Genomic DNA, 19,984 nt, shown 5'->3' on the forward strand with positions numbered 1-19,984 from the left:
ACACACACACACACACACACACACACACACACACACACACACACACACACACACACACACACACACACACACACACACACAAGAGGAGATAGCTTGAATCTTTCACATTTTTAAATTTATTTTTATATCATTCCAACTGGAGCATTTGCATTTACAGGAAATACATTAAGTGCACATCTCTAATAGCATCAATTTAGTGCATCAGATTGAACCTGTGGCATGCAGGGTTGAGAGTGTTTAGACATATGGATTAGGTTTAAATTTAAATGTTTGCATGCAGTAAAAGTGCTCAGATGTTGTGACACAAAGGGAGAGCTTCAACCTTCTGCTCATCCATTTATTTCATTGGTTGGATTTGTTAAATCCTCCGTCTGCCTATAAAAAAAGAGGCAGGTTTAAAGCTTGTAGCTCATTATTATACACATGAGAAACAGACAGAGTATGAAAACAGTGAGAATTCTTAAAATTGTCTTATTTCATCACCAACCTTTCTTGGACAAGTTTCTTTCCTGGAAGAAACAAACCAACAGGTCAGTTGTGTTGCTGTAAAACAGTGGGGGTCTTTTCTGTTCATAATAAAAAAAACTGACTTTTTCTGTGTTTCATCCAACAGAAACAGATGCAACACAACAAAGACAAGGATCCACACCCAGCGACAGCTAGCAGAGCCTGTTTATAACCTGGGAAAAGATGACAGATTTTCTATTCTCAGTCACAACTCTGGAGAAGAGTCAGCAAAAGCAGCAGAGCAGTGAGCATGTTTAAATTTAAAATGTGCACATCAGTACTTGCACAAATGGGTCTGGGACCGCTCCATATCCCAGTGGCCCCACACGTCACAGCGAACGAGCCAGTCATGAGGAAACCGGAGCTGCATTTGAACCTGCAGGTTGAGTTGAAGATCAGGCCTTCATCTGAGCAGGTAACGTTTCCGTCATCAGGCAGAGAGAGAGGGGGGCATTTAACAGCTGGGAGCACAAACAGGTAGAGCACAGATACAGTAAATCACTCCCTACATCCAATTATTACTTTGAATTAAACAACAATGCATTGTTGCAATCCAAACCCTGTTTATCTATGACCTAAGACCGGATTGAAATGCTAATTTGGCGCGTTTACTTGCACAAACAGGTCTCAAAGCACTCCAGACCCCAGAAGGTGAACAGGTCACCGCTGATGAGCCGGTCAACAGGAAACCGGGATGGCATTTAAATTGACAGGTTGTGTTGAACTTTGAACTTCCTTCTGAACACTTCAGGTATCCGTTCTCAGGCGGAGACAGAGGGGGGCATTCCTTAGCTGGGTCACACACAGACGGTTATATAATATCTGAAAAACAGCTTGCTGCTGTAAAAATGATCTGTTTAATGAGGGCGGATGCTGAATCTGCATTTATATTCTTCTTGATGTTTGCAAAAAAAAGATCAGGAAGTGATGACAAAGATCACATTTGTGCACAGAAAAGGGGAAATATGTGTTTTTAGTTATTTTGCACAATGAAAGTTGTTATGGGTGTTTTATTTGAGCTATACAGTCACTTTAGAATAAAGAAGAGCTGTGTCCTCACCTGTTTGACACCTGTTTCCTATGAACCCCGGTTCACAGAGACAGGCTGAGTGGTTTATGGTCTCCACGCATCTTCCTCTCTCACATGATGATGCATTACACTGGGCTGCAGGAAAAACACCCTTCATCACCTCTGAAAATAGCTCCTCAGCTCATTTGTCTACAGGCAAACAGTCAAATTCACACACCTTTGAAACAAACTGGGAACTTTTTACGAGCACATTTCTCATCATTCCACTTTCCCCGATCTGGCCCGCTCTTCACGTAGATCTCCACACAAAACTCATTGCTGCGGTTGTTGTTTGGCTCGTTTCTGGCCCAAGAACGAGTTCCGATCCAGGTGCTGTTATTCCCGATCCAGGTCCAGGTCTTGCTCAAGTGGGTTTTGGTGATTCCGATCCAGTAATAAGGACTCTGGGTTCGGTTTGGCAAAAGGGAGACAACATAATCATTCTCTCTCTGGCTCTGGATCACCACCATGTCCGTGAAATTTGCCTGGCACCACTTCCTGGCATCGCTCCAGTTCAAAGTTACATTTGAGTAGTGGTATGTCCAGCCAATGGTGGTTCCAGCCAATGACCATCCTAAATATAGTGTGAGACACACATCAGACATAGTTTCTACAAAACTATCACACTTTTCCATGCTTTCGTTCTTTTTTCTGTGTTTAAAAAAGAACGAAAGCATGGATTTACAAAGACACAGCAAGAACACACCTAAGATATCACACTTTTACCACACGGCATTGCAACCAGGACTCACCAAGAATAAGAATTAGGGTCCACTTCATGTTCAGTTAGAGACAAAGTTAATATCGAGGACTTTCACTTTACTAAACACTATTTTTAGATTTTACTCACTCAGAACTCTTGCTGTAGCAAAATTATAACAAAGTAGTGTTTGGAACTTCAGCTAAAATCTTTGTTTTCCTAATTGTAAGGAAACTTTCTCCTGTCTCCATCTAACGCTGCATGGGTTGTGGAAACTGAGAATTGGTGCCAGCGTTTTATACGTTCCCTTTTGCTATTCAGCCAACATCCACAGTGAATACCTGGATGTTTATGTTACGAACTGAAAGGAAACAATGATTGATTTGTTAAACTTATTTTACATGAACAAACCTTTAGAAAAATCCATCAATGTTTTGAAAAAAAATGTGGATTTAGGGACAGAATAAAAAGTGTGAATAAATTATTAATTGAACACGTTTAACAGTGATGTGGGCAATCTATGTTTTCACAAGTTTCTTTGTAGAAAACGTGCAAAGAGAGCTTCACCTCAAAACTTTCCTCCATGGAATTTGAAGTGTGTGTGCGTGTGTGGGTGTGAGTGTGTGTGTGTGTGTGTGTGTGTGTGTGTGTGTGTGTGTGTGTGTGTGTGTGTGTGTGTGTGTGTGTGTGTGTGTGTGTGTGTGCGTGCGTGTGTGTGTGTGTGTGTGTGTGTGTGTGTGTGTGTGTGTGTGTGTGCATGCACTGGATGTAATGCAAGAAAGCACGCTGTACATTTGCAGAAATATTTTTCTTGGATTTGCATATTTATTTATTAATCTATTCATTTTTTTAACCATGAATCATATGTAAACATACCTTGATGGACTGCAAATGTTCAGATTTCAGATCTACTCCTGAAAATGTTTCCACATCTGGGGATTCCTGGCAAGTCTCTGACACAACAAGTCACGCGATGCAGTGTGCTGCATTTTCTTACCTAGGAAACGTTTAACTAATTGGCATAATGAGCTGAACTCAGTGCGCTGAGTATTAGGTTCAGTGGGAATGTGTATTCAAACAAGACAATTCAATTCAGTAGTACCAATTCACAACACAAGTCATCTCAAGCACTTTAGAAAGCAAACATTCCAGTGAAATCTACTAAACAGTGGACTGAGATCAATTCATTACTTTTCTCTTACTTAATCATTTCTGCCAACAGCTGCAAAGGGGAGCTCCTCACTCTCAGTGCAATAAAATTACCCAGTTACGAAATAGATTATTAATCATTTTCTTCTTTCTTTACTCGATTAGCTACTCTTGATCTTTGTCTTTCTTTGGTGGCCAAGTCACTCACCTCTCCTCCACCAACCAGTTCAGTGGCCTAGTGGTAGAGTGTCTGCCCTGGGACTGGATGGTCAAAGTTCAGATTCGGTCGGGCGAAGACTTAAAAAATGGGACCCAGTGCCTTCCTGTTTGACAGTCAGCTTTAAGGGGTTGGATTGGGGGGTTAAACCACCGAATAGTCACAGAGCGCAGCCGTGTCTGCAGCTCGCCGCTCCCCACAGGGATGGCTCAAATGCGGAGGACAATTTTGACCACACTACACAAGTGTGTGTGACAACTATGGGATTTTAAATATTTTTCTTTAAAAATCTGGCCTCAGCCGTGGTTTTTCAAAGCATTTATTAGTGCCTAATCATTTGTTTCTGAAGGACTTGTAAAGTTTATTTTGATTCAATTGTACTTATTCAGCAGCTCTGCGAGCACCGCAGAAGCCTGTTAATCACTTGCTGAATAAAATCAGGTGTGTTGGAGCAGGGAAACAACTAAAACATGCTGACTAGTGGCCCTCCAGGACCAGGGTTGCCTGCCCCTGCTGTAGATGGACACTTTTTAACATTGTTCTTGTTTTCTAATACGAGGCCATATTTTGGGGAGAACAAATAACTGTTCATTTTGTGAAATGAAAATATCAGGTTTTTGTGGCATGCCATACATTTTAACTTAATGATTTTGGCCCTCATCTTGAAAAGTTCACACACCCCTGCTGTAACGGGTTAAATTCACGTGATTTTTCTTTCTTCAGAAAAAAAATCAATCGACTGTTGATTGAATGACCAAAAGCATGTTTTGTAAATAAATGAAGAAGTTATTAAAAAATAACAATCAAAAAATGTATGTAAAACATTAATAAAGTTATCTAGGGACCCAAATGATTTAGGGAGTCATTATTTTTCTTAATAAAAATTATTATTCACAAGCTGTTAGATTGAAAATGTTTACCTTCGATATTCTCCTTTTTAATATCAGATATTATGGAAATCAGCTACTTTATTTTTAGCGGGGCTGCTTCTCTGCATGCTGACACAGAAGTTGTTTTCAATAATACAGCTGAGAGGAAACTCGGAGGTGTCACCTTCAGCATTAGTTAAAATCATTGTCCCACAAAAATGCTGTCAAAGCAAACATCCACTTCACTAAAACAGTGATGCTTGAAACGGGTTCCCTCAGCAATACGCTTTCCTCTTCCTCTTACACTTATCGTTGTTATTTGTCTACTCTGCTCTTTTGTTGACCTCTATGAAAGGTCAAGGGGGCAGAAACACACAGGTCAGGATGAAGGCCATCACTCCAACTGTGTGAACATCAGACAGATATGATGACTGAAACATGACCGGATGAACCTCGATAATTGACGGTTGAACTTTTATTCTTATTTTATTGCCTCAGCTGACATGTTTTATTATTCATAATGCTTTAACATGAATGAATCAAAGTAGCAACAAACTCCTGTTTTTTCAGCATTTATTAGTGTAAAAGTCCAGAGATACACAGATTTTAAAAAAATGCCCAGAATCACAAATAAATAGTACATAAATACGGTTTTTAAAATAATAAAATATTCACAGTCATTTAGTCACGTCGATATTTCCACCTTTCCAGCTTGTTCAGAAAGTTGCAGAACAATGTGCTCAACAGAAAACTCCCACTGGGAGAATAATACAGATGTTCGTCTTACATCACAACAGCCAAACACAAACAGCCGTCTCAGACTCCAGCTGTGCTCTAAATGAGGCTGTCGATGCTGTTTCTGTAGACCTGTGGGGGCTCCTCTATGTCAGAGTTGCTGTGATAAAAGTAATAAAAGAGAATACGATTGTTATTCAGACTTTACAAACTCTAGAAGGTAATATTTGAACTCAAACAAAGTAATCTTTGCTTTACCTATTGAGCTCAAACTTGGATGCTTTCTGCCTCAGTCGCCTCAAGATCCACACAGCCAGAGAGAGCCCAGAGGCCAGAGCAGCGCCACCTGCTGCCACACTAGTGGAAACGACAGCTGCACGGGATGAAGGGGCTGCAGAAAAACAGGATTAATCAGGCCGTTTCAATCACGTTTGCATCGGAATGATGAAAGCTTGGGGTGTCATTTTCTACTTTCTTTTATGTTTTTGCTTGTTTTACCTTGACAGGTGGGTTTCTTTCCAGTCCAGTTGCCATGACGATTACAGATCAGCAGCTCATGTCCTTCTAAGGAGTAATCTTGATCACAGGTGAAGAAGCACTGTGAGTTGAAAAGCGGCTCATCGTTTGAACAGTTGACATGTCCATGTTCTGGAGCCTCAAGGAGCAAGCAGCTCACAGCTGGATGTGGTGAAACCAAACAATTATAACAATTAATAATAATAATAATGCATTGAACTTATATAGCGCTTTTCTAGACACCCAAAGACGCTTTCACACACTCTCACATTCACACACTGCTAGTGATGGTAAGCTACTTGTAGCCACAGCCGCCCTGGGGAGGTCTGACAGAGGCGAGGCTGCCATTTGGCGCCGTCGGCCCCTCTGACCACCACTAACACAGGCAAGTTGGGTGAAGTGTCTTGCCCAAGGACACAACAGCAGGATACCCCTGGCGGGAGCTGGACTCGTACCCATGACCCTCCGATCATGAGGCAACCCGCTCTACCACCTGAGCTACTGCTGCCCCAATTAACACACACATGCACCAAAGTCACCGCAGCAAAACTCCAAATAAGGACAGATTTTGTACCTTTGCAGGTGGGTTTGGCTCGACTCCATTGTCCGTGCTCAGAGCATTTGATGGTGTTTGCTCCCTGCAGTTCAAAGCCTGGTTCACAGCTGAAGCTGCAGACGGAGTCTGGTCCCAGTTCGGTCAAAGGTCTGCTGCACGCAGTAATGATGGGAGGTTCTCCTTCTGGGTTCCTGCAAAGGATGGCTAATGTGGAAAGTGTAAAAGTTAGCAAAGTCTGCGTTTGTTTCATCACAGGAGATTGAATTTTACTTAAATTGCTTCCACACCTTCACAGTGAGGCCTTTTCTCACTCCATACAGCTGCTGATGTGCACGTGACCTTCTTCGACCCCACCAGACGATAACCCGACGCACAGCTGAAGCTGCAGACTTGTTTGTAACTGAACCTCATTTCTGTATCATCTTCACAGCTGAGATTTCCGTGTTCAGGTTCCTGGAGGGCAGCACACTGGACGGCTGGAAAACGAAGACAAAGCATCAAAACTGATTAATGTTCTCCTCACTCATACTAGATTTACACTAATATGGTACAGAGTAGAAAATACTGCAGAAGACAAAAGAATAATAATTAATAAATTAACCTCCATACCTTTACAGGCAGGGATTTCCTCATTCCACTGTCCATCATCAGAGCATTTGATGGTTTTTGCTCCTTGTAGTTCAAAGCCTTGTTCACAGGAGAAGCTGCAGGTGGAGTTTGGTCTCAATTCTGATTCGCTGCACTGATGGATCACATGTGCTCCTGCTTCAGGACTCTGACATGCAATGGCTAAGGCGGGAAAAGAGAGAAGATACATACATGTATTTAGCAAAATTACAGCTAAGTATTGTTTTTTTTTCTTTTTTTTTTTAATGCATTCTTAAGTTGTGCCTTACCCTCACAGTGAGGTATCTGCTCACTCCACTCAGCTGTTGACGTGCACGTGACAATACTCGTTCCCACCAGACGGTACCCAGGTACACAGCTGAAGCTGCACGTCTGGCCATAGCTGAACCTCAGCTCTGTTTCGTCCTCACAGGAGACGAGACCAGCTTCTAAATCCTGGATGGCATGGCACTGAACAGCTGCAACAAAGAGGGGTAGGAAGCGTGTCAAAATCAGCTTTTTTAGTTAGCCAAAGCCACACAAGAGTTAACTTAAAAATGCATACAACACTGAGACGTGTGGTCATTCGTACCAACGCAGGACGGCTGTGGCGCATTCCAGTTTCCTGATGACTCGCATTGCAAAATGCCAGATAAGGATCCGTCCAGCTCGTAACCTTCGTCGCAGGTAAAGACACAAGTGGATCGGTAGCTGTAGGATCCCAGGGGATCAAAGCACTCCATGGATCCTCTAGCCGGAGGAGATAGTTCCTGACACTGAACCACTGTAAGACAAAACAGACCAGATTCAGACCAGACTCTTTACTAAATAAAAAAAGAACATTGATAAAAAAATCTTTTGCAGTTGTGTAAGATTGTTTGACTCACATTCACATGTGGGGGATGTCTCAGTCCAGTTTCCTGTCTCACTGCATCTCTGAGGTCCTAGTGTGCTCAGCTGGTAGCCTTCCTCACAGGAGTACCTGCAGGAGGTGTTGTAAGCGAAGTCTCCATGCACGTGAGTGCAATTCACTCCTCCTTCATGAGGCGTGGTCACCTCATCTTTGTTGCATTTAACAACTGCAAAAAAAATTAAAGTAGCAATGTCAGTATTTAAACGCATCAAAAATTCTTGATCTTAAACAAGTAATACACATTTTCTTACCATGCTCACACCTGTCTCCATAAAATCCTGGAGTACATTCACATCTGTGGCTGTTGATGGTTTCAACACATTCTCCAAACAGGCAGGAGTCATGCTTACAGGCGGCTGTGAAAAAAATGAAAAATACAGTTGTAAATTTTGCAAAGTCAAGTCAGGTTGCTGAGCAAAATGGTAAAAGTTGTGAGCTAATCAACAGTCCTCACCTGAGAAGCACAAAGCTGTTTTTAAATTCTTGCAGCGCTCATCGTTCCATTTTCCTGACTCCGTCTCCCTCTTTATGTACATCTCCACACAGTCCTCAGATCTTCCCACGATGGCTTTCTTTTTCCCGTTATTCGGTTCGTCTTTTGCCCAGTTGGTTGCTTCAGCCGTCAGAGATTTGTTTGTCCCAACCCAGGTCCAAACGTTGTTGATCTTGCGGATCCCAATCCAGTAGTAGGTCCTTTTTCTGGGCAGCCAACTGTTCAGGTGTGCGATCTCCTCCTGGTTCTGGATCGCCACCATGTCTGTGTAATGTGTCTTGCACCAGGCTCGAGCTGTCTCCCAATTCATTGTGGTGTTTGAGTAGAAGTACGACCAGCACTCTACGCTGCTCCACACGCACAGCACTGATGGATATAAAACAGACACATTTCTCATTTTTAACTATTTTATTTTATTTTATTGAGGAAAAATGTTAGAGCATAAATTATTTTCTGCATTGGATTTACATACTTGAGCAAAGAATGATGAAGCACCTTGAAGACGACATCTTCTACCCACTGTCCTCGATTGATCCAACGTAGAATTTCTATAAAAACAAATGAAAATGAAAAAAATATGAATCAACAACAATCCATGCACCATGAAATGGCTCTAACCATATAAAGTTACACCTTCCATCTCACCGTTTTAGCTAAGGAGCTGAAAAAGACTGGCACTTCTCCTGAGAGAGTGTGAGTTTCATGTGCCGAGGGGCCTGCTTTTATACCAAAGTCTGGTCCGGTCCAAGTTTCCTGGAAGCTCTCATCACAGCCGGACTTTTCAGTGGAAATTCCCACCTCACATTCCTTTCACTATAATTCCTTGGAGGGAGGAACTCACACATCTATCCTTCCTTACCACTCTTCTTCCTCAGAATTATTTAATTAATTATTAATTAAAAAATAATTTAGGTAGAATTTTAGGTAATTTAATTAATTTTAGGTAGAATTGCCATAAATATTTCTAATAACAAGGTGGTTAATATAAAAATAAGACTCCTTTATTTTTACAAATTTTAGAATGAAATGCACTTCTGATGCTTTTTTAATTTTATTTTGGCTGCTGTATTAGTTTTTAAACGTACAACTTAATTTACATAATTTAATCAAATCATGAAATCCAAGTTAGCACTTAGAACAACAACAACACCAACCCAAAACAACAACAGCAACAGCAACAACAACAACAATAATAATAATAATAATAATGTCTTAAATTCATGTTTATTTAGGCTCATTTAGACATATCGGTTCAGTGTCGAATGGTTGGACTTGAAAATATTGAAAGCTTATTTGATAATGGCAAAGATGAACTGGGAAGACCAATATGAGGATGTGATGTTGCAAAGACAGAGAAAGAAACATATTCCAGACTTTTGGAGAAATACCTCAAGTGTGGTGTAGCGCAGGAATGGAGGCGCCTGCTGGCTGCTTTTCTCTCAAAGTGGAAGTTCACATCCTTCCTCTCTGGCTCAAGGCAACTGGACGCACGCACGCCACCACTCCGTGACACCTCATAACCTCCACCTCTTCCCCAGAAAAAACAATATGAACTCCTTTCTGAACTCACTTAGAACCAAACCCCAGGGAGGGAGGAACTAGTCAGGTAAACAGATTTGTGTTCACCACAAATAGATTAGATAATTTTATATCGGTAGTTGAACAAATGCTGTATAGGCTACTTATGCAGGAAATAAACAAATGTATGAATTTTGATCACATGTTGTAGTGCTGCTGCCTTGCAATGATCAATGTCGACCATATGATAACACTCGTTTTTCGAATGTTCTCTCCATGCGTTTGTGCCCATTTCCTCCCAACAAAACATGCATGTTGGGCTGACTGAAGACTAAATTGTCCCTAGGTTGTTAGTCCCCGTGAGACCCTGTGATGGGATGGCCCCCTGCCTCTTGCCCAGCAAATACTGCACCAGCTCCCTGTAAACAGTTTGAAAAATGAATGGGAGTGTTTTCCAGCTTATAAATGAAGACAAGATTTTTAAAGTTAAAATCTTCACTTTGTATCACTGGTTTTTTGCTGGAAATGACAAGCAACTCCCATTTGACTCTGACAGTTTGAATCTTTCCAAGACTTTAGCTTCCATAGCTCCAAGACAAAATAATTCTGAAAAAAATAATGGTGGGTTAGTCAGCCATGGTAACATACCATACAGTCTGAAAAAATATTCTTAAATATCAAAGCAAATTCCTTTACTAACAATGATCTTAATGTATAACCATGTGATGGAAAAAAGGATTAAATCTTTGTGCGCTGGTCGGAGAAAAAGACTGAAGTAGAAAAAGAAATCCACTAAAAACTGAATCATGACTCTTTGTTCATGTTTACGTACAATATCATCTTAGCATTACAGCTCCAGGAGATTCATTGTGTCAGAAGCAAAAGATAGTTTATAATCTGTTTATTGATTTTTGCCATTTATTTATTTACACAGGTAAATAATGTCGTGAGTAAGTTTTGTCAGTTCAATATTAAAGAGAAAACAACTGGAACGAGAGCCTAGAAACTTCACTGTCAAACCTGGGAAAACTGGGTTTTACACACTTCCAGATTATTTACACAATGTTCATCCAAACGATCTAAGGATCATAGGAGTGGATACAGCCCCAATGTGTGTGTGTGTGTGTGTGTGTGTGTGTGTGTGTGTGTGTGTGTGTGTGTGTGTGTGTGTACACGCTGGTTTTAAATAAACATCAGAGACTCATCAGAGGATGCGTCTCTCTCCTGGCAGGGCTAAAAAAAACATTCCTGTTCTATGCATTGTCTGAGTTTGCAGAAATTAAGTATGCTGAAGTTCAAAGGAGTTGTCTCTGTGGAGTGTGTGCACAGGAGGTTTCCAGATCTCATTTCATCAATATGTCGCACTATCATTGAGTGAGAGGTGAGGACACCCTGGAGGTCTCCAATCCAACACATCCCAGAGACAAACCATTATTCACACAGTCTTCAATCAGTCGGACACATGTTTTTGCATGCACTGTGGAAGGAAACCAAGCCATCCTGGATCCAGCATGGAGAGAATTATAACTCCATGCACAAATGCTGCAGAAAGGATTTGAGCCTTTGAGGCCCCGGTGCTACCAACTATCCCACCGAGCAGCCCAACATTTTTTTAAGATAAAACAGTTTGTGATTAGCTGTTTTACATTGAAATATATGGTGCATTTTGTAGTAAAACTGCAGATAATAGAGCCTCAATTGACTTGAATCCATTTTTACTTAAATAAACATGATATAATATTAACACTATTGGTTAAAGAAAGCAAAATGAAAACCTCTTTTGTTTTGTTTTGACCACGTGGGGTCAGCAGCGTGCGAACCGCGCGCAAACGGCCTGTCCCTTTAAAACCGGAAATAGAAATTCCTCGCTGCTGTGTTTGGCAGACCTCCAATCAGTTTGAGAGCAGCTATCAGCCATGGCAGACGCGCTGTCCCAAATCCCAGACGTGGAGATCGATCCCGAGGGAACATTCAAGTACATATTGGTGAAAGTGAAAGTAAAAGATGGCGATGCGCATAAAGACATCGTGCGAGGCACGAAAAGCGCAGAGTACCACAGTAAGTTTGTAGGTTTGTTCTGCAAGCAGTGTGCCAGACATGCTTACTCACTTGCAGCGTGCACAAATAAAGCTGGAACATCAAATGTATAAGCTTTCACTGCCTTATAATAAACTCATCACAACACAGAGCTGTGCTGTGAACCCGAAACAGCTGTTTTCACTTGTATGTCTTTGATTTAAATGTTTTCTTAGGAATCTTTACTGTAAATAAGCCTTTTTACCCATTTACGCACCTGACCTCAAATACTTTTTGACATCTGGTAAGGTCTGCAAAGTTAGAATTTCACTGTGTAGGCAAGGCTACTGCTTTACTGTGGATAGAGCTTTAAAGCTTTGATTGATTTCCAGATCACATATTTGAGAAGGTCAGCCCAGCTCTGGAGACCTTGGGGATGGAGTGTAAATGCCTTGGAGGAGGGAAGATAGAGCACAAGAGCAAGGAGAAGAAAATCAGGGTGTTTGGGGAGTCGACTGTGAGTTCGTTGGAACAGATTGAAATTAAAAACCTTGTGATGATAATAACCTTTATTTTGTTTTTTGTGCTTTACAGGCCTTTGGAAAAGCAGACCACGCTGCATCAGTGGAGAAGCTGAAGGCAGTCTACAGCGACTATCACATTACTTGGTCAGATGACAAGAAATAAGGGTGTAAAACTTCCTCTCATTTTAAATAAATGCCTTTATTTATTAGTCCAAATTCGGAAAACTATACAACAATACTCCAGCCCTCTGTTCAGTGATCATTTGATTGAAAACAAGCATTTATGTGTTTGAAAAAGCAGATTTGCATTCAACTTTTTACATTTGAGAGTAAATGTGATCATTTTCGTTTTCGTGAAATGTGAAAGTGATACATTTAGTCCTGAAATAAACTATTTTCTCCTTTTTCCCTTTGTTTTGGCTCAACTTCATGTAAATTGCAATCCGTTTGCCAAGCGTAAAGTCCATACAGGAAGAGGTGAGTAAGCTGGAATGACGAACCCATCCTGTTGGCCTAAGGGAAAGTTTAGTGCCGGAGACAGATAAACACAACTTTTTCTTTCCATTGTGTCTGCACACTTTCATCTGTGTGATTCATTAAACAAAATTATGCAGAACTTAATAGACCCAATAGGAAGCAGACTAAATCTGGAAGCTAATATAATGTTTAGGGTTTGAATTCTTTTATTCTTAATATAAATATCAAAGTTATAATTTGGGACATTAAAATATAATTTCATAAGTACATATTTAGCACAGTTTTCAATGTGATGATCTTTTCATCTGAAACATTTAGTTAATTTAGTTTTTATTAGCTGAGACTGGAAAACTTTAAGACAAATTGTATTTTTCATTTATTAAAAATAGATTTTTAACATTTATTCAAACAACAAATGTAAATCTCATGATGATGGTAAAAGCATCCCTGGAATGAATTGGATTTAACATTTAAACTGAGCCAATAACACACTGAACAAAAATATAAAACGCAACACTTTAGTTTTTGTTCCCGTTTTCATGAGCAGAATTCAAACATCTGAAAATTTGTCTACATACACAAAACACCCATGACTCTTAAATATCATTCTGAAACCTGTCTACGTGTGTTAGTGAGCACTTTTCTTTTACCAAGATAATCCATCCCACCTCACAGGTGTGACATATCAAGGGGCTGATTAGACAGTATGGATAATGTACAGGTGTGCCTTAGAATGCCCACAATAAAAGGCCACCCTGAAATGTCAGTATCTGGTGTGGCTACCGTTTGCCTCACGTAGGGCAACACATAGAGTTGATCAGGTATTTGATTGTGGCCTGTGGAGTGTTGGTCCACTCCTCTTCAATAGCTGTGTGAAGTTGCTGAATATTAGCAGGAACTGGAACACGCTGTCGTACACGTCGATCCAGAGCATCCCAAACATGGTCAAGAGGTGACATGTCTGGCGAGGATGCTGGCCATGCTAGAACTGGGATGTTTTCAGCTTCCAGGAATTGTGTACAGATCCTTGCAATATGGGGCCGTGCGTTATGCTGCAACATGAGGTGATGGTCATGGATGAATGGCACAACAAAGGGCCTCAGGATGTCGTCACGGTATCTCTGTCCATTCAAAATGCCATCAATAAAATGCACCTGTGTTCATTGTCTATAACTTACGCCTGTCCATACGAGTACCCCACCGCCACTGTGGGCCACTCGTTCCACAATGATGACATCAGCAAACCGCTCACCCACACGATGCCACACACGCAGTCTGCCATCTGCCCTAAACAGTGAAAACCTGGACTCATCTGTGAACAGAACGCCTCTCTAACGTGCCAAACGCCATCAAATGTGAGTGTTTGATCACTCAACCGACAGATTGCAGATAGGTCCAGACCCCAATGAGGATGACATGCAGATGAGTTTCCCTGAGAGGGTTTCTGACAGTTTGAGCAGAAATTCTCTGGTTATGCAAACCAATTGTTGCTGCAGCTGTCCAGGTGGCTGGTCTCAGGTGATCCTGGAGGTGAACATGGTAGATGTGAAGGTTCTGGGCTGGTGTGGTCATATGTGGTCTGCGATTGTGAGGCTGGTTGGATGTACTGCCAAATTCTCTGAAACACCCATGAAGATGGCTTATGGTAGAGAATGAAGAATAATTTCACGGGCAACAGCACTGGTAGAAATTCCTGCAGTCAGCATGCTCCCTCAAAGGTTGTGACGTCCATGGCATTGTGCTGTTTGATCAAACTGCACATGTCAGGGTGGCCTTTTATTGTGGGCAGTTTAAGGCACACCTGTACATTATTCATGCTGTCTAATCAGCCCCTTGATATGCCACACCAGTGAGGTGGGATGGATTATCTTGGTAAACAGGTAGACAGATTTCAGAGCAATATTTGAGAGTCATGGGTCTTTTGTGCATGTAGAAAAGTTTCAGATGTTTGAGGTCAGCTCATGAAAAACGGGAGCAAAAACAAAAGTGTTGCGTTTATATTTTTTTTCAGTGTGAGTCAGATGTTGGAAAAAAACTGTATTTTTCAGTATTTTTTCCATAGATGTTTGCTCTCATGTAGTCAAAACAACTCCTTTATACTTCAAAGTTTGAGTCTGGGACCGTAAAGTGCAACCACTGCTATATCAGCATCTATCAGTCCACATCCTTTTCACCCCCATTTCCTTGGAATAAGATAAGTTACAGAAAAAACACAGAGGGCACAGAGGCACTTGTAAATCGTCACAAAATAAATCAGAATTCACTTTCTGTGCACACAACAGCTTTGCTTGGACCTACTTGACCCTCATCAACAGGCCTAACCTGAACTCTAATTTTGGCTGCAGTGTGCTTACCAGCCACCCGTGGACCTTCGGTGTGTGTGTGTGTGTGTGGGGGGGGGGGGGGGGGGGTAAATAAAACAAAAGACATCTTCCTTCCAGTTTCCATCTCAACCCTGAGCCAGTTTCCTGTAACCTTTGTATTATCTGGATAATGGAGGTCAGCTCTTAAGCTACCCTCTTCTTGGAAAACACCTATGTTACAGTTAAGACCAATTGGGACATACATTATTTCCAGGGTATTTAACAGTGAAAGTGTTACACGTATGTGTCATCAGGTCTGGCATTTTATAAATCTCATAATGCTCTAAAAGTGGGTGTTTACTACGAAAGCCACTCCTAATGTTGAAGCATCTGGGCCTAAAATGAAAGAAATATCTAATTTCTTACCCAAAAATCAATCTCACAAATGGAGTCACAAAAATTGATGTGAAAAACATCAAAATGCTAAAATATCAACATATTACACGACTATTTTACATATTAAACAATGGCCAAAGTGCTCTTTTGAATCCAATTCAAGAACAATTCACTTTGACTTTACTCAGTATTTCCACCATATTACACAGGCTTCAACATATTGTCACATTTCAATTTTTTTATTTACTGTGATTTATGAATTTTCATAGGAGTTATATTTCTGGGACTGTTTTCTAGTTTCAGCCTGTTCTTAAGCTGTTTAAGCTATCCATGCGTGATATGTATCTCTCTTTGGTTAAGTCAAAGCTGCAAATCAACCTGACTTTGCTTATGAAAATAGTTCCTTCCATACTTCCAGACATTTTAACTTCAAGTGGCACAACACACCTTGTCGGAAGACATGAGCGTCAGCATGGGGTCCTATTTCCCAAACAAGAAATCAGGGATTTCCTGCAGCAAGCAGCTCACACCTCAGGCTGCCGGAACAGAGGACACATCAAGTAGCTGCATGCTTTGCTTCAATGCTCCAAGATCTTATCAGTGGAACAATGGCTTATGGGGTCGTGCAGGTCAGAGTCGATGGTAATCCTTCGTGCCTAAATGTGAAATCTCTTTCATAATACAAGCACATTCTTTAAATTCCCATTCACCTTAGTCACTTAGTCATGATTGGTTGTCAAAATGATTTTGACCAGTTAGAAATACATGTAAAATCTGTGTTATACAGAAACAGCAAGAGCTTTTCTAGTCTCTTGAAATGTTGGGGTCAGCTTCTGGATGTCTGATTTACAAGCTAGAAAATCACACCGAGGCATGATATAATTTAATATAGTTTAAAATATATGATGCCAGTCTACTTTAAGATTTTTTTCTTTTTATTACTATTCTGTTGCAACTAAAATAAATATAGATTAATGTAAATATTTACTAACAATTTGTTTTTTAAGCTAACTCTTATTATTGCACTTTAAAAGATGAAATATGGAGTATTAAAGAAAAGGGGAATACTTTAAAAAGAGCATTATGCTATAATAGATATAGGCATATCAAATAAATGTCAGTCCACACTTTTGCATCTTTTGTCTTTTCTTATTCTCCCCATTTCCCCCTTTCTTTTTGGGAATAAGATACACCAGGATACACCAGGAGATAACTGGTTCTGGTCCTGAGATCCAGCATCCAGCATGCTCCAGTTTCCTGTTTCAACACACCTGGTTATAACCAGTAGATGATTAACAGGCATCTTCAGAGTGTGATCAGTGATCAGTCATTGAATCAGGAGAACAATCAGAACATGGGTACATTGTTGCATATTTAATGTAAATATCCTACTGGAGGGTATCAGTTCCCCTCCTCTGTCATATAAAATCAACTAAACGTCTGAGTTTTTAGAGCTGTAGCTAGTTGCTTTACTTCCATTTCACGACCTTGCTTAATACTTACATAAACAAAGTTTTAAATAAGACTGTTCAAGTGAATTTCTCTGTAGCTAACTCCAAAATGCCTTTATTAAGAAACTTTATAAACATAGTTCTCTCGTATCCTTCCTAAAATGAGACTTTTTGGGATTAGATAAGGCCGTTGTCAGTAATCAGTAATGTTAATGAGTTTGTGGTTTTTAATAAAGAAGCTTTTTATCACATATTTACTGATGTCTCAGTGGCTAAATTTTGGCATATTTTGTGACAATTCTACTGCAGATCTGGAAAAAATCATCCATGCCTTTGTGTCATCACGCTTAGACTACTGTAACGCTCTTTTTACTGGTCTCAGCAAAACCTCCCTCTCACGCCTTCAAGCTATCCAAAATGCAGCAGCCAGACTCCTAACCAAATCCAGCAGACGAGCTCACATCACTCCAGTTTTACAGTCCCTCCACTGGCTCCCGGTAGAATATAGAATTCAGTTTAAAGTTTTAGTCCTGACCTATAGAGCTCTTAACAACCAGGCTCCAAGCTACCTATCTGAGCTTTTATCCCCACACATCACCTCTCGGAACCTTAGATCCACATCTGAAAACCTCCTGGCTGTTCCTCGAACCAGACTGAAAACCAAAGGGGACAGGGCCTTTCAGACTATTGCACCCAGACTTTGGAACAGTCTGCCTTCAAACCTCCGTCTCTCTAACACTGTAGAGATCTTTAAAAATCATCTAAAAACTCACCTTTTCATCCAGGCGTTCCCTCCCTAAATGTTTCAAAAAGATGGCTTTGTTCGGGTTCACACCTTCACTTTTTTAATCTTAGGTGTGTTCTTGCTGTGTCTTTGTAAATCCATGCTTTCGTTCTTTTTTAAACACAGAAACAGTTTTGTTTACCTGTTTGTAGCTACAGTTTCGCCGACAGCTGCCGACAGCTGCCGGCTTCCGCGGATAAACGGAGAAGGAAGTACACCTTCACTTTGTTTATACTCATGATTTTATTTTCTATTTTATCACTGCTATTGTTTTTCTGATGTTTTTATTGGTTTGAGGTATTTGCCCTGATCTTTATCATGTTGTACAGCGCTTTGTGATTTATATCTGTGAAAGGCGCTTTATAAATAAACTTTTACTTACTTACTTACTTACTAAATTCAAATACAGCAATACTAACTAGAATAGAAATGATTTTTTTTTACTGTTTGTTCTTTGCTTAAATAACTCATTAATGTAAATACTTGTAATCTGTTGTTTGATTTGATTGATGAACACACAATCTATCTTTAGTGGCTTTACATGTTTTATTTACGTCAACTGGATGGAAATAGGAGAACTCAATCCTTTAGTATCTGGCTTGTCTCTTCTGGAGACAAGCGGTTACTACAGCATTCAAGAACTTCCTGATTCCATCAAAATAAAACATACCCCTTCAGAATAACATAGTTAGATAACAGGAAAGCTAGAACATACTTACTTACACAAACTACTTGACGACTAAAACGGAATAATTTTGTTTCAATTATCCGGGTAAAGCAAGATTAAAACAATAAGCTACAAAAGAGCTATTAGCAGCTAGCTTCAGCACTACAAACATATCTGATAATACGCTCTTGGGCATCACAGGGCAAAACTAAATCCACGGAGTGATTTCACTTTTAATAAATTAAATTAAGTTATTAATAGGTTAAATAAAATAAATATATTTAAATACAACATTTTACCAGCATACGTTTGTAGTTTCTAATCAAGCATAAACACACAGACATTGATACATTTAACTTTTTTTAAATGGTTTATATTTTATTTTGAACAGGAAAAGCATTAATGTATTATTATTACACAATAAATGTCTAAACTACATTTATCTAAAAAAAAATTAAACCAAATACAAATAAAAAGCTATTAGTATTATTTGATAAACTTATTTAATCAAATAAATACATTTTTTTAATTATATGCAACATATCATAATTACATGTATATGGTTTAAAGGTGTAGCGTACAAAAGTGTCAATTTTCACATCTAATTGACCACAAGATAACCTTTAGTTTATAGAAATAAACCAACTATCCATCAGGCCTCCAAATCCAGAAGGTTCTGCTCAGTGCTTGTTTGCATACAAGAAGACATGACGAAAGTGTCAAGGTCTCCTGCAAAGGTCCTGCAGTCTCTGTGTAAAAGCCAGACGGCTGATTCCTAACCCTAAATAAAAATCAAACCTACTTGAAGCTCCTGCAGGACTTTACAACTCATACGCTTAAATAATCATACGTGTTAAATGAACACGATGCTTAAATCAAACGTTTGAATAATCTGTGCTTAAAACAATGATGGCTTTAAAATGAATATTGCTCTTACAATGATCCATTTCAGAGCTTATGATCAGTATGTGTTTGGTTTAACAAGTGAATCATTATCTACACTCATACACATTACATCAAGATACTTATTAAGGATAATATCAATCTCACATAAGTGTTTTAAAACATTCTCATTCACAGAGTTAAACATCTTTGTATCTGAACAAGGCGTGTCTTCTGAGGAATGTTTGGTAAAGCCACATAATGTGTCAAATTCTGATTTGCCAAACTTGCCAAAATTTATCAACATTGTGGTTTATTAAAACGAAAATTACTTCCCGATTAACTAAGTTTCTAGCTGACTCTCGAACCGGCCAATTCAGGAACAAGCATTTTTGAAATAATCTCCTTTGACCTCCAGTCAAAGCCTCCGCAACACTGCGGCTAATATCAGACAAACGGCTCTTCTAAGAGCCAAGCAAACAGCCTTAGATGCAAACAAGCATTCCAACTTCCTTTCACCTGGAGAAATCTCAGACTAGACGGGTCCTATCGGAGCTAATCTATGAGTTTTTTATATCAGAGGTCCACTCCACTGGCAGTGACCAGTGACCATCAACCCCCTGGATCAAACGAGAA

General features: G+C 39.9%; 3 protein-coding genes across 3 annotated transcripts; 1 reads left to right on the forward strand and 2 right to left on the reverse strand.

Annotated features, from left to right (window-relative positions):
- Positions 1-98: 98 nt before the first annotated feature.
- LOC107393219 (L-selectin) lies at positions 99-4,717 on the reverse strand. Its single transcript, XM_070553871.1, has 9 exons — positions 4,646-4,717; positions 3,634-3,686; positions 1,755-2,227; positions 1,568-1,672; positions 1,120-1,299; positions 789-968; positions 591-680; positions 488-509; positions 99-375 (listed from the first exon to the last, which is right to left on the reverse strand). The coding sequence occupies exons 1-9, from the start codon at positions 4,715-4,717 to the stop codon at positions 330-332; spliced, it is 1,221 nt and encodes a 406-aa protein (XP_070409972.1). The 3' UTR covers positions 99-329.
- Positions 4,718-5,067: 350 nt separating this feature from the next.
- Positions 5,068-9,053, reverse strand: sele (selectin E). The gene is made up of 13 exons (XM_015971434.3): positions 8,976-9,053; positions 8,803-8,878; positions 8,292-8,696; positions 8,089-8,193; positions 7,812-8,003; positions 7,517-7,708; positions 7,215-7,403; positions 6,928-7,107; positions 6,606-6,794; positions 6,337-6,522; positions 5,745-5,924; positions 5,505-5,637; positions 5,068-5,406 (listed from the first exon to the last, which is right to left on the reverse strand). The coding sequence occupies exons 2-13, from the start codon at positions 8,837-8,839 to the stop codon at positions 5,346-5,348; spliced, it is 2,049 nt and encodes a 682-aa protein (XP_015826920.3). The 5' UTR covers positions 8,840-8,878; positions 8,976-9,053; the 3' UTR covers positions 5,068-5,345.
- Positions 9,054-11,715: 2,662 nt separating this feature from the next.
- Positions 11,716-12,794, forward strand: si:dkey-51e6.1. The gene is made up of 3 exons (XM_015971433.3): positions 11,716-11,906; positions 12,257-12,381; positions 12,459-12,794. Exons 1-3 carry the CDS (start codon positions 11,765-11,767, stop codon positions 12,549-12,551), a joined length of 360 nt encoding a protein of 119 aa, XP_015826919.3. The 5' UTR covers positions 11,716-11,764; the 3' UTR covers positions 12,552-12,794.
- Positions 12,795-19,984: the final 7,190 nt, after the last annotated feature.

The sequence above is a fragment of the Nothobranchius furzeri genome, chromosome 8, assembly GCF_043380555.1.
Source record: "Nothobranchius furzeri strain GRZ-AD chromosome 8, NfurGRZ-RIMD1, whole genome shotgun sequence".
NCBI classification, from domain to species: Eukaryota; Metazoa; Chordata; class Actinopteri; order Cyprinodontiformes; family Nothobranchiidae; genus Nothobranchius; species Nothobranchius furzeri.

Coding starts and splice junctions, on each gene's coding strand:
- LOC107393219 (XM_070553871.1), bottom strand. CDS start 4,717: ATGATTTTAACTAATGCTGAAGGTGACACCTCCGAGTTTCCTCTCAGC. Junction 2,228..3,633: donor AACTGGTTGGTGGAGGAGAG/GTGAGTGACTTG, acceptor TTTTAAACACAG/AAAAAAGAACGAAAGCATGG. Junction 1,673..1,754: donor GTTCCCAGTTTGTTTCAAAG/GTGTGTGAATTT, acceptor TTTTTCCTGCAG/CCCAGTGTAATGCATCATCA.
- sele (XM_015971434.3), bottom strand. CDS start 8,839: ATGTCGTCTTCAAGGTGCTTCATCATTCTTTGCTCAA. Junction 8,004..8,088: donor TGGAGACAGGTGTGAGCATG/GTAAGAAAATGT, acceptor TTTTTTTTGCAG/TTGTTAAATGCAACAAAGAT. Junction 6,795..6,927: donor GGAAATCCCTGCCTGTAAAG/GTATGGAGGTTA, acceptor TTCGTTTTCCAG/CCGTCCAGTGTGCTGCCCTC.
- si:dkey-51e6.1 (XM_015971433.3), top strand. CDS start 11,765: ATGGCAGACGCGCTGTCCCAAATCCCAGACGTGGAGATCGATCCCGAG. Junction 11,907..12,256: donor GAAAAGCGCAGAGTACCACA/GTAAGTTTGTAG, acceptor ATTGATTTCCAG/ATCACATATTTGAGAAGGTC. Junction 12,382..12,458: donor GGGTGTTTGGGGAGTCGACT/GTGAGTTCGTTG, acceptor TGTGCTTTACAG/GCCTTTGGAAAAGCAGACCA.